Here is a 14,380-nt window from a genome sequence, read left to right on the forward strand (position 1 = left end):
CCATCACCTAAAGCAAAAAAGATGTGGAATGTGTGTGTGTCAAATGCAAGGTGGTGGCAAATATTGCAATATGGTGGCATTCCATTTGCCATTTCGTGCAAAGGTATTCATATGGAGAGTCATAATTGGTGGGCTACCATAATTAGGTTTAGCCTTAAAAGTGATGAGGCCTAGGGTCAACCTTTGAGTATGAGCTTCTTTTGCACCATTCCATTCGAGGACAATACACAAAGGTCAATAAAATGTCTTGTTGCATATATAATTTGGAAGTACTTGTTAAGGACAGAAGAAAAACAGAACTACAAGGACACGATTGGCAAGCACAAAAAGAAAATAACATTAATTGGTGTTGTTCACCTTGAATTCATTCAAGGTGAACTCAACTATTTATACTAAACGGTGTCTCGGTAATTCGCGTGTACGTGTCGGCTTGGGCGGGACCACGGGAGTCTCGGACTAGGGAGACGGATGGTGGAGGTCTTACGCTCTACGGGCTTTGTCCCGTCGGCTTTCCACTTGTGTCGGCTTCGACCGATTGGTTTTCTATCCGTGTCGGGTTTTGGCTGGATCCAATCGACGAAGGTAGGGTTCCTGACCGACGAAGATTCCGGGTTCGACAAGACGATTAACCGTGATTACTCAAATAGGTTAAAATGGAAGAGGAATGTACACAAACATATATATATTACAAATGTTTTTACAACAAGACGGATTACATGCCACGAATCCGGTGGATATCACAAAAAATCGGCTAAATACAAGTTAAGGAATGGGACCTGCGAAGGCGAGTCAAGTGGGCCACCAAGACCACAATGTCCACCCTTGGTCACGTCCCAAAGATGGTGGAGTGTTCTCGTGCCACTTCGCTCTCCCTTCTCGAACCGGCCGCCACACGAAATGCTCTCCATTGAGGAGAGGAAGTCGAACCACCAAGTGCCACCACCGGAATGCCAAAGAGACCGCCATTGTAGAAACCCCAACTCCAAACCGAACTCTCACACAAGAAAATAAGCGAGTAACACACAAACCCTAACTCACACGATGAAACCAAGATCCAACATTGAAAGTAGGTAGAAGAAACCTAAACGACCACATGAGGAAACCCTAAATCTTCCAATCGTGGAAAAAAGTTGGCAGAGTAGCATGAAGAACCAAAACCCTAACCAAGAAGAGAGATAAGAACTGAGAGAAACCCTAAACCTCCACTCAAAGAAGAACACCCAAGAAGAAGAAGAAGAAGAAGAAGAAGAAGAAGGAAACTACCAAACCCTAGAGAATGGGAAGGAGGAAAAGAAAAACCTAGATCTAAGCGGTACACCCTCCTAACTCAAAATGGGTGACCCCTTTCTTGTGAGCATCCCTCCCCTTTTATAGCCCAAGAGGATAGGTGCCCCTTGCAATTTGTTTTCCCTCTTTCTTATTTCTATACACATTTTCAAATGTCCATGTGCAAGTTGTTGGACATCCCCATTTTATTCGCCATACACGATTTTCTTGCTATTACCGGAAATCTCCACGACATCCACCCCCACCAAACCGCACATCCTCCGGTATGTGCCAAGAAAGGGTAACAGGTGAGATTTCGGCAACGATGATCAATCGGCTTCCTCCACGCCCTCGTTGGCCCGTCCATCTTCATCCTCCATGCATGTCTCCATACGTCCCTACCACCCTGACCACATCGGCCTCTTTCCGAATCGGTCGACTGATCGGTTTCAGTCGAGTTGTCTTTCTTCCGATTGAATTGGTTCCCGTCTCTTCATTTCTTGCCGCTTCCCGCCTCTCCATCGAAATCTACTGCAACTTTGTCCTTGGTCTCCTTGTCGGCCACCTTGCGTCCATATGCATCAGTTTCGACCCTCATCTCCTCATCGCCACCTTCCATTTCTCCCGTCTCATGTTGGCTCTCGGGCACAACTACCAAAGTCTCCGGAACTAGTGTGGAGGGATCCCTTCGTTCGCAGTCATCTACATTGTCGTCCTCGTCATTGTCTCAGTCTCGCCCGTCTTCATTCTCCATTACAAACATGTCCCTTTATCCGATTGTCATCGCCATTCGATCCATCAATCTACCAAACCATTTTTCTATATCTTGCATCCAACTGGAACACAAAATTTTGCTTTTATGCGTCTTTTGGATATTTTTGCTTGCTTCCCATGCAATTCTAGGAAGTTTATGTGATGGACTTTTTTGAACCTTATGCATGTATTCAACAACCCTTTCCATGGCCATGATCTCAATGGGAAGCGATCCTGTCTCAAGGAGGAGGGTGTAGAGAGAGAGAGAAGTAACAATTACCTAAACTTTATCACGGAAATCATAATTGAGTTGTCTTCCAAGCCCTAGATTATCTCCTATTTTGATTAGAGTAGGAGGGTTCACATTGATTCGACCAATTGGCCTTTCTATCAATGGTGTGTTGATTACAATGAAGGATTATTGAGCACATTTCGAATTTCAGTTTTAACCTACATTAAAAAAACAATAATTACATGAGAAAAAATGGAAATATTAGAGTACCCAGTAGAGTACCCATTAGAGTACCGTTATATGTAACCTTTATCAAAATTCTTACGCTTTGTTATATAAATGTTTGTATAATTTCAAAAGTTAAGTATACCTTAGTTCAAGTTTGACATGCTTACCTACTATACACATTTGCTATTATTAACAACATGGTTGGGATCATAAATGTTGTATATGCATGCACTATTAAAACACCAAAATTTACATCATAAATAACATTGTTACAATGCAATTAACACTATTGTTGCATCATTAACACATAAGATGCATTCACGTCAAGTAAGATAATGTAAATGTCACAAGCATCTTCGATAATTCACTTATTTGAGAAATTATCAAAGAAAATGATTGCCTTACATTTATTATTTAACCTCAAGTCCTACTAGATTATTCACTTTGAGCAACGACGACCAATAGAATGAAACTACACTCAAATGGATAAGGTGGTATGCTCAATCAGGCCGATGTTGCATCCACGTAGAAATGGATCCCATATTTCCATCCATGTTTGGGCTAGACATTATCCAAGAGCAACTTGCAAACATGTGCTACTCATCACAACCTTTATGATAAATTAGCTTGAGGAACTTATGACAAACATTGGTGGAACATGAAATGCAAGGGAATAGGACAATGAGGAATTGTAAGCATGAACTTTGTAAACTCCACACACACTGCATATATATATATATACTACAAGCAAAGAGTTGCATGCTTTCTTACATTCCACAATAAGTTCTTCTTTTCGCAATTGCCATGAAATACAATCTGAGGCTATTGGTACCTTGACAAAAATCGAGTATGTTGATAATCTAACTTCGAAAGACACACAACAACAGTGTGAGGTTGAACAAAACATGACCTTTTATTTACTATTGTTGATACAACCACAACTTGATCTACTACCAATGGAGAAAACTATTCTTGATAAAGAAAAGAACTAAGCACTAAGAGACAACTGAAAGGGACTCATGATGGGGTGAGGCCATGGCCATCATTGATGTTAGAGTGGAAGCTTGAAGGGGAAGTTCAAAATGTCCATTGTGTTGGATTCATACAAGATCTTAAGTGACCCCACTCAAACTTGATGCCAAGTAGTAGGAATAGTCAATCCAAGTAACTCAAATTTGTATTTCCTTCAACTATAGCGAGATTGTTACCTTGGAGAATGCATACTTCAAATCTGTCGTATGCAATTGTTGTTGGCAATAGTAGTTCAATGTGAACTTTGATTTGGCACAAACTAAAATTGATGAAAGCTTGGTGGATCATTTGGTTCAATATGAGATGAAGAGTAAGACCAATATCCAAATTTGGGAGAATCAATTGGTCTCTGAGAGGATGGCATAAGTTTGGTAGTTTTTATCACGAGGACAATACCCCTTTGACATTACATGGGAATTTCCAAATTGGTGAAATTAGGAGTCACATTAGTGTGACAATATATTTGCAATCAACCTTCAAAATATGATGGATGATCACGATATCGACCACGTAAGTGCGAAATATCCCACATTCCTTCAAAGAGATGTGGATGGGGAAACATCAATAATCAAATAAGGATTCCACATTCTTTGATAGATGGGATAGAGAGAAAAGTAGAAAATAAGCCAAAAGGTTGCCACATTCTTCGTATGGGGTTTGCTAAGGGGGCTTTTGCGGATTACAACTAGTGGAGGAAGCTCAGATGTTAGATCCATAGGCCTCACAAAAGTGTGGATGAGTTCAAAGACACTTGGTTCTTAGATAGTGGATCAAACCATGACACGAGGAGTGGAATGTAACTAGTTTTGGAACCTAAGGGGCATTGAATATGTGTTTGTCACGACAAGGAATAAGAAAAGAATGTATTGTCCAAAGGAAGCATATAAGTACATAGGAGGAGGATGTAAGGTGAAGGGATGAAGTGCTTATGGAGAATGTTGCTTTGGTTCGACGAATCTACGATCGAAGTGTTTAAGGTTAACAGACGATGGTGCAGAGGTAATGTATGACAACCAACCCTATGTAGGTAGTCGAACTTGTTGGGAGCGAAGAGGAAATTTGCCCTGAGTTGAGTGCACTAGTCACGAAGGGGCACACGAGTGTAGTAGATGCAACGCTCTGGGCACCCTATGTATGTATGTATATATGCATGCATGCATGTATGTTATGTGTGTGTGTGTGTGTGTGTATGTATATATGTATGTATGTATGTAATGTACATATGTATGTACATATGTATGTATGTATGTATGTATGTATGTATTGTATATAGGGATCAGCCGAGAGAGGGAGGAAGAAAAGAATCGACCCCTGTTTGTTGTGTCACTCATGGCGATGGTTGTATTGGATCTCAAGGTCCTTTTAATCCCAAACCCATCTTCCACCTCTTCTTCTTCTTCTTCTTCTTCTTCTTCTATTCTTCTTCTTCAGAGGAAGAGGATCAAAGCTATATGCAGAGATTCATCATCATCATCATCATCATCTTCTTCTTCTTCAAAGAGAAGCACCGAATCAATAACTCCGCTAGCGAGCATCCTTAGACCTTTGAAGAGACGCATCGCCGTAGCTAGCCCTCTTCTTCTCCTTCTTCTTTCCCCCACTCGTGTCTTCTTCCATATATCTGGACTCGGAGAGCCTGCCTTCTCTGTAGAGATTGGGCCAGAAGGATCATTGAAAGGGAATGACGCGAGCTCTTCAGAGAAGGAAAAAGATTCAAGGTCCGAGTTTATAGACAGAGTGGACGAGGCCATCAGGTGGCTAGAGAATGGGAAAGAATCTCAGGCTCGAGGAGATTTCCAGCAAGCTCTTCTATGGTACACTCAGGCCAGATAAACCAAACCCTTTTGTCTAATTGTGTAAATATGTCTTTTTTGTGTGTGTATATGAACAGGATTTTGATGCAATGTATGCATATTTATTCTTGTTTTTGTATATTTATGTATGTCTTGTTGTGAGAATATATATTAGAGTATTTTCATACATTATGCATGTTTATTCTTGTTTTTGTATATTTATTTGTATTTGTTTATTATTGTGTTAACCTATGCATGGTTTATATATTGTCTACCTACGCATGTCTGTGTATATCCGCATATATATTATGTCAGCTCATCCTGTTAATTTTTATGCTTGTTATATGTGTTTGTATAATGATCTATGAATATATATATATATATATATATATTTTTTAACAGATGATGTCAAGTCAATTATGCTAATTGATTGGTTTTTTGTAGGTATTACATATATATGATTGCTAATTTGGTTGTTCTCTGCGGGTATCACGTAGACATTGTTGCATGAATTGATTATGCTAAGTAATGGTTTTGTGGGTATATTCCAAAGTTCTTCTAAGTTTATCGAGGAGTGGTAATGTAGGACCTAAGTTTACTTACTCGTCAAATGCTCAGCTTTTTTTCTCTCTTTGATATCTTGATTCTTGATGTAGATGCAATATAGATAATAATGGGCAAAATCTTAAGTTATGATGAGTTGGATAATGGTAAAGCTCACAAAATTCATTTGATATATGTATATGTATCATTTCCTTTTAATATCAACTTGAGTAGCTGAGTCTCGCCCTAAAACATGTTTTTGAGCATGTTTATCTCATACATCATAATGTATTTCGAGTATTCAAAGTGTTCTAATAAAATCCACTTTGTTGTTGACTCAGAGATGAAAAATGGCTTCACATTTTTATTCTTCTAAACATTACTACTTTTGTAAGAACCCATGGTCCTATTGTGTGTGTTTTTGTTCTGATCGGTAGCTAGTTTCTCTTCAGGTAGTTAAGAAGCATGGTGATCTTGCACTATCAGAGTATGCAAGAGTTGGGCGAGCAATATCTTTGTATGAGGTGGGGGACAAAGAGGATGCTTTCATCGAGATGGAGGATGTCTCAATATCGTTAAAAGGCTATCCAGGTAACGTTGATTTGTAGTTCTATCTTTATTACAAAGGAAGAGCAAGACCTAGTTGATTCTTATAATTGTTGGATTTTACACATATTTGGTTATAATGCACTCCATATGCCAAATATTGGTATTGTAATTAGTTTGGATGCTTATCCAAGGTTGTCATTTGTGTGTGTATATACAATTCTTTTTGTATGTGTGGATATACATAGAGAGATATATATAGAATATGAGTGTGTGATATAATTGACAATGGATCATTTTTAATTGATGTATTGCCCTTTTTATTCAGAGATTCATGCCGCCTTGGCGGCAGCATTGTATGCAGACAAACATTCTCCAGTTACAGCTGAGCAACAATTCACAATAGCAACATTGTTAGATCCTAATTACATCGACTTGTCATATGTCAAAGATACCAAGCATTGGCCACCAAACCTTCTAAAGTCATTTGAACGATTCATCAACTTCAAGTAGAAGGAATTCGTAATTGAGACATACTAGCCTTGTATATGATTTCGATCAAATTCAATCTCATGAAAATATGTCAAAGACACCAAAAAGTATCGGCTACTGAACATTGTAAAGTCATAAAGAATGATTTGATCAGACTTCCAATGGAAGGAAATGCAATTGCTATACACATTACAAGCCTTGTATATCTCATCATGTATGTAGTGCTGTAGATTCTGAGACCTCAATACAATCTCCTACACTTCATTTGCACAAAGCAAAACAGTGTGTATGGATATTGTAGATGTATAAGCACAAATTGATAAGCTCTCTTTCTTTGATGTATTCTGAAGTTATGTTCTCCGCTGGGAGGGGAGTTAATTTTGTCCATTGAAATAATGCCTAATGAGGCTACATTTGTATTTCTTCCTTTCTAAATACTGTGAACAGTAAATTTTAGTTGACGGTTCTTGGGAACCCTAAATCTTGGTGAAATTTCAATAAATCATCTGATCCTTGTTCATGAGATGGCATGATATGACATGCTTATTGGTTCTATTTAAAACTTCCCCTTTCATTGTAATTGGATTGTTGGATGCATTCTAGAAAGTTTGACATCAACAATAGCATTACTATTACAAGTGTAACCTTGCTTTGGGTTTATCAAGTCCTAGAGAAAAAGACCTATTTATTTTAGTGGGTATTGCCATTTAGAGGAGATCATTGTCGGTACAATGGGAGTTACTTTTGTCTTTTGGTTATTATGGTTGCATGGAAAAGATAGATTGCAATTCGAGTTTTGATTGTTTACTTTATCGAGTAGTAGTTAGTAGAGGTGGGAAATTGTGGTTGGTACACGATCTCAAAGTTTTTTGGACTTGTGAATGTGGGCGCTTATTACGCATTCAACTTCGTAAAAGTTAAAGAATATCTCATTGATGTGGTGTTCCTTGTCGGTAATCAAGGTGTTGATCAAGGATTTCAATTTCCATCAAGGGTCTTTATTTGGAGGATGGTAACTTTTCTTAGAGGTGTTAATTGGCAACATGCAATTGCTTTGTTTACATTACTCAATTTGAAGATTGTCATCACGATTTTCATACAACGCTTTATTCCTTACCTCCACCAAGTTTGAATCCTCCCAAAGAACTTATAAATACCAAGATGCCCAAGATGAAAATACTAGGCTTCTCAATTTTACGAAAGTCATCAAAATTGTAGACAAATTATGTGTGGGACTTTTCACATGGTCTCATTGTGTATGTATGTATATATACAAATTTACAATGTACATGTGTGTTGTGGTATGTGTGTGTGTACACACAAATAACAATGTACCTTATCAATCATATGTACATAGACATAAATTGATACAAATTGTGTTTGGGCAATTCTAATTTAATTCTCACAGTTTAAATGACACATTCACATCAAGGGGGATCTTGTGTGTCGGTGTCAGATGAGAATCAAGAAACAAGTGTTCATATTTTTATTGGTAGAGGCACAAATGAAAAGGAAAACAATTTATTTTATGGTTTTAACCATTGGCCATGGCATAGATGAAATGAAACACAACCTCTTCATGCCTTTAACCTTTGGCTCCAACATTCTATCATCCAAGAAGCTGATTTTCCGTGTAATGGAAGTACACTTCAGTAGTAGTTCTTTATGAAAAGACAAGGTTAGTAAAAAGCTTAGAAAGAGAACTCTATAATGCATACAAGCCTGCAGGTTGTAGGATCAGAGAGAACTTGGGGGGTTTAGTATAGTTAGATGAATAGTATGTAACTTTGAGGTATTAATATAAATCCAATGAAAAAAGTCTTCATATGCACAATCTATCCCCAACCTTGACAAAAGCCTATAATAACATGTGTCACTCCATAAAGGATGCTTCTTACAAACGTTGACATGCTCATCAAGGTTTTACCAAATTCCTTGTTGAAATATGTGGTGATGATCATGGATCAAAGTGTTGTGGTGAGCACATCATGCAAATCGAATTCTTTTCTTTCCTCAAATGCAATCTTTGCTTGCATCATTCAATCAACACAATAACATTCATAAATAATGTCATAATAAAATATGATAAGTAAAACCTTAACAAGGTTGGTAAAACTTACATGCATGGGCATTAAACATATGAGCGTTGTCGACATGTGGAGCTTAGTGTCCATGTGTTGATTCCATAGGTCACATTTCACCTCTAATGAAGATGTTAAGATACATATTTTTTGCCCACGTGCTTCCTCCCTTGGTGGAAGTAGTATGTATATTAAAACGATATGATGCAAGAATTCCTTGCATTGTCCATTGTACTACAATCATAAGAGTTGAATGCCTTAGGTAATACAAATTACCTTATTTCATGGGGAAGGTAAAAGCTTTGGCGCCTTCAAAGAAACCCCACATAAAAAGGACAAAAATATCCCAATCAATGATGCCAAAATAGCACAAAATAATCCACATTGTTTTTTCATTGGGGATGTAATAAATCACTCTCGGGCATCCTTCTCAAGGATTGTATGGGAAACATCTAATCTAAAATGTGTTAGTGCATTAAAGTTGTTGTTAGGCAACTAACTCATTCTTGTTGTTACATTGTGGAAATTGCAAGAGTGGGTGTTTAACATGAATAGAATGAAGAAAAGAATCAATTATTGAAAAAAGACGTCTCACCTAAAATGCATTAACAAGTTAAAGTTGTCGTAGGTACTAGGAAATACACCCACTTTTGTTGTTACATTGTGGTAATATGCAAGGATTACTTGAGTGGATGCTTAACAACAATGAAGAAAAGAAACAAAGCAACGGGAACCTACTCCCAATTGGGTTAGGTGTTGGGTAGAAAAATCTATTGTCTAAAGGGAAATTTTAAATGCATTCCAAAGCTAGTCGGTTTAGTTCCCCCATGGACTTGTATATGTATATGCTCACTTAGAATCAAAATATCCTAGAAATGGCCTAATGTATGCTCAAATGAAAGAGGATACAAATTCATTTTGGTCAGAGGTAGTTAAAATTATGATCTACTTATTCAAGCAAAGTTTTAGGAGAGCTGTGGAGGGGATGGCTCCATTCGAGGTATACTAATGAGAGCTATGGAGTAGTTACACCACGAGTGGTATGAGAAGTGTATCGTACAGATGGATTCCAAGAGCAATAGATGCATCTTCATATGATACAATTTGGACTATAAGGCTTACAATGCACTATTTGTGAAAATGTGGTAAAGAGGAGGATTGGATTGCAAATGGATCTACATAATCAAGACCAGGTGAGATACCTAACCTTAACCCACAAGAGAAGGACATAGTGAGATAAATGAGAAGGAAGACAAGAGAGAGTTGAGATAGATATGAACTATTAACAAGGAACAATGAATTGGTTCTATGATTAGAATTGATCTACTTGAGATTCATTGGGTATAGTTGATACTTTATGATATTTGGCTCACTCTCACATCATAATGTACTAGTTTAGGGCCGACTCTATGTGAAGTAAATAAAGAACGTTCTACACCAAACCCTCATGTATTTAACGTCAATATATCATTGATCTATAACTGATTTATCTTTATGAATCTTTATATAATCATCCCATAGTTTCCTTTCTATATTTGTTTTTGGTAACCTTGTCTATTCTCCCCCCGGGTCTCTCTCACACACACATTAATATTCACTTTGGTGCTTTAATTAACAACCCTCAACATAACCACCAGTCTCACATTGAAAACTATGGTATATACATACAATGCATGACTTTGCATGTCGGCTCTACAACCTCATAAGAGACTTTGCAATGAAGGAACACAACCTTATGGGTTCAAAATAGAGACAAGAATGTTGTATGTAGAAACTCTAGCATTTTGAAGTTGGTCATAGTGATACCATGTGGTCATTGAGTGAGTTATTGGTTGCTATAACGGTGGCGCACCACTCAGGTTCTACCCTAATACAAAGAAGAAGAAGGCGATGATGATGATGATGAAGAAGAAGAGATTGATAGATATCGTAAGGTGAACAAAATACCGAAATGCAAGTGTATGGGATGTGGCGAAGGAATTGGAGAGGATAGAACTCGGGTTCTCCTGGTTGACACTATGTAAGTAGTAAAGCCATTTATTTCATGGGAAGCTTTTCGAGAAATAGCAATTTTGTGAGAAACACTCGCAATAGGAAGCCAACATTAGTTTTCTTAATGTTTCCCTACAAATACATACTAGAACATCGACCCAACAGAACAGAACAGAGAGTGTAGTGTTTTAAGAGAATCAGAGCAGCAGGGTCGTCTCCCTCGGGACAGGAAAGAAGGCCTAATTAATTTTAAGGCTAGAGCCTCACCATGAAGAAGAGATTCACCGAGGAAGAACTCGAATTCGATGGCAGTGATGACGATGAGCTTCTTCACACTGTAAGTCAAGTGTTGATTCTTTTTCTTCTTGGTCTTGTTTTGCTTCTGATTCCAATTCCTCAAAGAATCAGAAAGTTATATGTAAGCTCCATGGTATGCTCAGCAGGAAAATGATGCTGTGAAGATGGAGAAGGAGAAGAAGAAGAAGAAGAAGAAGAAGAGAAAGGTGGATAATAAAGATGAAAGTAATGATGTGCAGAGCTCAGATGATGATGGCCTCCCAGAGGTTTTTTCAATGAAAGAGGTTAGCGATATTCTGTTTTAAGACATGTTAAAGAGAACTAGGGTTTGTGCCAAATATTGAGAAATGTTAGCGAGTGGTTGTCATTATTTTGCTTAAAAGCATGTTTTTGTCTGAAAATTTCAATAGATTTCTTTGCTTTCCTAGAGAACTACGGTTTTGTTTACAGCCTGATCAAGGTAATATTTTCTGGCTGTTATTAGCATTACAAATGTTATCAGAGTGATTCCTCATTGTTTATGTTTCATGAAGAAGATAATGAAAATATGAAAGATTTAGTTCAGTAGAAAACTAGGGTTTTTGTTTGCTGAAGAAACTGTAATGAAAAAATGTGAACAGTTTGGTTGAGTAGAGAATGAGGGGTTTGGGTTTGATGAAGACAAGATTCGGCGCAAATCCTTTTCGTAGAATTTTATTCAGTATTTCCCGAAAGAAAGTTTTTTACTTATTGGTCGATTTTTTTTTCATGCATGAAATAATAGGAAATTATTAGAAAATACAACAGATTGAGAGCTTATTATCTACACCTTGAGGTCAAAAAGGGGAATTTTGCTTTAGGCAGGCACTTAGAAGCTTCAGCCTGCCCATGATGTAATGCCAACTATTTGGTTAAGATGTACAAAGAAAGTTTTTTACTCATTGGTCGAATTTCCAGGAATGCCTGTGTATGCTCTGATACTAAGGTATACCTTCATATTTTGGGCAATAGGAATGACAATTTGAAATAGGCTAGGGAAGACATATGAGTTATATGTTTACGCGTCAAATAGGGACATATCAGTCACATCTACGATCTTGTTGGGAATTAGGCTTACATGGACAATATTTGGCCTAGAGGAAGAGTATAGAAGCCTTATAGGGATACTGGAGAGATTCTACAAGTTTAGGGAAACGAGTTATATTATTGTGCAACAAATACTAGAATGCTTACAAAATCTTCATAAAAGCAACTGGTACCATAGAGTGAAAGATCGGAATATTTGTGCTAGTTTAAAACATTGGAAATTATTACCTATGAAGTTTATCAATGTTTGGGTTATTTAAATCTGGTGATCTTTTATGCCCTTTATTTCCCATGGTTTCCCCTTGTTTTGAACAACTTGATTCCATTGATAATCAGTGCACCTGAAGCAGAAACAACCATGTCAGTACATGTGATGGCAGATGCCCATATTTTTCACCATTAATATATCAATTTCTAGCATTACTACCCCTGTAACGAGAATCTTTACTCATTTTTAGTGAAACTTCTCTAATGTCTTTCCATCTCTGGTATTGTTAAGATCAAGGTCTTTGATAGTATATGAAGATTTGAATGTTCCATTACTCTGTAAAAAGTTACTCTGACATTGAGAGCTTCCATTCTACAGGGAAGAAGCATGGCACAACAACGAAAAAGTGAGGAGAAAGCAAGTGGGAAAATGTAATATCTCTTCTCATCAGAATTAGATGATAGTGATCTGGTGATTACATTGGTTTTGTCTTCTTAACTGAATCTTGGAAATGGGTGCCCAGGATTGCTGAAGAGGTGAAAAAAAAGAAACAAGAAAGGACGATGAAAAGGAAAGAAGAGAAGAAGAAATCAAGAAAGTTGGAGAAGCCCCTTTCTTCTATGGAACCTACAATAGAAAATACTGTTATACCATCAAAAGTCACGGGTTTGCTTGATGAAACTATAGTGCAGTTTTTGAGTGAACGTGAAAGGTTAACATTTCCATAAAGCTTTGGTTCAGAAAAATTTAGCATGATAGTAATATTCAGTTAATGTCAGTATTTCTATTATTTTTAGCATATAGAAGGAAATCCTTTCTGATTCACAACATACTGTTATGCAGGACTAAAGTAGATTTTACAAACGTACAGTCATCTTCTCCAATGGATGTGAATCTGAAGAAAGCCTCAAAGCCCAAGAGGAAGGAAAAGAATAGCAGGTAGAACACGTTTGTCCATTAAAGAAAACTCATAACTGCATGATTAGAGATATTGTTAATACATTCTTCCCTGTTCAAAATTTGCAGGGTTCAGGTGATGGTTTTGAATGCGGAATTGGGAAGATTTGCTGATCATTCTGCATTGCAGTTTAAAAAGGAACATCTTTATGGAAATCGAATAAGAAGGGACACATGCATGTTGAAGGCTCGATAACTGAGGGTGTCTTAGAAATCACGTAACGATTACGAAATGCGACAAACTCTATATCATTTGACCTATACGAAATTCTCACTTGAAGTGGTTTGCACAGTTTTTCTTCCAAAAGACTACTTTTGGTGCTCTCCATTTCTTCTTGAAGGGCCCTTCTTGCGAGGGTCAAGGTTCTTGTAGTACTCATGGCCATCATTCATTTTAAAGTTATGCATTCAGTCATTTTTTCTTTAATGTATGTTTTACTTTCTTGAGATGAGGATTGGCTTTCTGTGTGCGTATGTGTGCTATCTCAGGGAACCATATGCTCGTTGCATAGTTCCTTTGAAGCTTGAGCAGCTACAGACACAATCATATGATAGAAAATATACTGTCTGGAAACCAGGACTTAATATGATCTTATATATTTTTAAAACTAAACAATGGTTAGAAATTATATGTAGAAACATATATATTAGCATTTTTCTAATAACGGGAGAATAATGCCTCTTTTTGATAAACCCATTTTCCAGGAAAAAAAGTTATTTCGATTATGGAAAGTGTAATTGAAGAGATTGAATATAAAGGAATGGTCTATTTATGCGTTACATTGCATCACTTGGTGTTTTATATTAAACAAGAAGATAAGTAGAGTAACTGATGCAGAAATTATGTGATAAGCCAAAGCCTTTTAAAGGGTATGATTCAATCTACAGGAGGGAA

The 14,380-nt window shown here is 37.3% G+C and overlaps 2 protein-coding genes across 3 annotated transcripts; both read left to right on the forward strand.

Annotated features, from left to right (window-relative positions):
• The first annotated feature begins 4,798 nt into the window (after nt 1–4,798).
• Nucleotides 4,799–7,307, forward strand: LOC147869351 (uncharacterized). Its single transcript, XM_087328426.1, has 3 exons — nt 4,799–5,335; nt 6,300–6,438; nt 6,722–7,307. Exons 1-3 carry the CDS (start codon nt 4,841–4,843, stop codon nt 6,904–6,906), a joined length of 819 nt encoding a protein of 272 aa, XP_087184552.1. The 5' UTR covers nt 4,799–4,840; the 3' UTR covers nt 6,907–7,307.
• Nucleotides 7,308–11,081: 3,774 nt separating this feature from the next.
• Nucleotides 11,082–13,912, forward strand: LOC147869352 (uncharacterized). Of its 2 annotated transcripts, none has more exons than XM_087328438.1 (6): nt 11,082–11,295; nt 11,399–11,539; nt 12,907–12,959; nt 13,052–13,240; nt 13,372–13,467; nt 13,555–13,912. In XM_087328438.1, exons 1-6 carry the CDS (start codon nt 11,227–11,229, stop codon nt 13,679–13,681), a joined length of 675 nt encoding a protein of 224 aa, XP_087184564.1. In that variant the 5' UTR covers nt 11,082–11,226; the 3' UTR covers nt 13,682–13,912. The 2 variants fall into 2 exon arrangements, with proteins under 2 accessions (XP_087184564.1, XP_087184570.1); XM_087328444.1 differs by having other exon boundaries at nt 11,402–11,539.
• Nucleotides 13,913–14,380: the final 468 nt, after the last annotated feature.

This window comes from Azolla caroliniana, unplaced genomic scaffold (genome assembly GCF_043228905.1).
Source record: "Azolla caroliniana isolate FFs.n. ecotype wild unplaced genomic scaffold, voAzoCaro1.0.p SCAF_1, whole genome shotgun sequence".
Taxonomy (NCBI): Eukaryota; Viridiplantae; Streptophyta; class Polypodiopsida; order Salviniales; family Salviniaceae; genus Azolla; species Azolla caroliniana.